The sequence below is a fragment of the Alligator sinensis genome, unplaced genomic scaffold, assembly GCF_000455745.1.
Source record: "Alligator sinensis unplaced genomic scaffold, ASM45574v1 scaffold1097_1, whole genome shotgun sequence".
Taxonomy (NCBI): domain Eukaryota; kingdom Metazoa; phylum Chordata; order Crocodylia; family Alligatoridae; genus Alligator; species Alligator sinensis.
The window spans coordinates 39,306-40,743 of NW_005841950.1; the positions used below are offsets into that span (position 1 = coordinate 39,306).

Sequence of the window (1,438 nt, forward strand, 5' to 3'; positions counted from 1 at the left end):
CCCCTTTTTAATCCTTTACAAGGTAAAATTTTCCTTTTACCCATTATAGGATAAACTTGTATGAGAAGTTGGTTTTTAAGTATCCCTACTTTTGTCTCAAATAGCAATGTGCTGGCTCTATCTGTGAGAAGCATGGCTTGGAGGAATGTACCTGTGCTAGTTCAGATGGGAAGGATGATAAAGAATTATGCCATGTGTGCTGCATGAATAAAAGTAAGATTTACCTTAATTCTAGATATAAATACAGGAGTAAATCTCAGGATTTTTTTCAATAAAGTCTGATTTTTTTTTTTAAATTTAATTTGAGAACTTAAATCTTGGCAAAAGTTTTAAGTGAGTAAGAATGGATACAAGTGGGAAGAGAAATAGTCTTTGGTACACAGTTTCTTCCAAAAAGATGCAGTTTTTGGATATGGATATATAAAACACATTTCTGTTTATTATGAATATATAGAGGATGAGATTCTCCCACAAGAACAGCCAGTGGACCTTAAAAGTAAAATACATATTAGATGGGCCATTGGTTTGCCTTTTATCTGCTTATTTTTCAAGCTGTACTTTCATATATATTTGATAGGTTTTTAAATCTATGTAGTGTCCTTTGCTCATTAATTCTCAAAGTATTTATGTTTTGAAATAATATCCACTCTTCCATTATTTTAATTTGTTCAGTGAAGCCAATGACATGTGCAAGTACAGGGTCTGTCGAGTGGGAGGCGTTTTTCCATCACAAAACCATTACTCTCCAACCTGGATCCCCCTGCAATGATTTTAAAGGCTACTGTGATGTATTTATGAGGTGTCGGTTAGTAGATGCTGATGGCCCACTAGCCAGATTGAAGAAAGCAATTTTTAATCCAGAGCTGTATGAAAATATTGCAGAATGGATTGTGGTAAGTACCTTAATGGTTTGGAATCTTCTGTGTTTACATTAATAATCAGTACTTGTGACCAATGATAAACGTTATGATATATATGTAATTAATTCAATGTATAGTACACTCTGCCTGCTCTTGTATTTGCATCATGATGTTCATGGAACAAGCAGTAAGCTTAGCACAGGGGTGGGCAAAATGCGGTCTATGGGCCGGATGTGGCCCACCAGACCATTCTGTCTGGCCCACAGGGCCCCTGAAAAATTTAGCAAATTAAAATTTATCTTCCCTTGGCTCCATGTCATGCGGCCCTCGATGACTTGCCAAAACTCAGTAAGCAGCCCTCTTCCCGAAATAATTGCCCACCCCTGGCTTAGCAGGTGAAGTTCAGTATTTGGAGGGAATTGAAGCAAGTAGTTTCTGTAGTAACTTTTTTTCCAAATTGCCAGTCATGTTTTTTTAAAAAGTTATGGATATTTTCCAGATTTTAAAATTGTGGGTGGTTACGTTCTCAGAAAATTTGGGAATGTTGGCAGCAGATCGTATCTTTTGTTTCCTACACA

The 1,438-nt window shown here is 36.4% G+C and overlaps 1 protein-coding gene across 1 annotated transcript in view; it reads left to right on the forward strand.

The window, feature by feature from the left end:
- LOC102371205 (disintegrin and metalloproteinase domain-containing protein 10) overlaps positions 1-1,438 on the forward strand; it is a 45,769-nt gene that overhangs the window by 36,090 nt on the left and 8,241 nt on the right. Inside the window, exons 10-11 of the mRNA XM_006020246.3 lie at positions 105-213; positions 673-893. Of these exons, the coding sequence (XP_006020308.1) occupies positions 105-213; positions 673-893 (330 nt within the window). The remainder of the gene's footprint in view (positions 1-104; positions 214-672; positions 894-1,438) is intronic.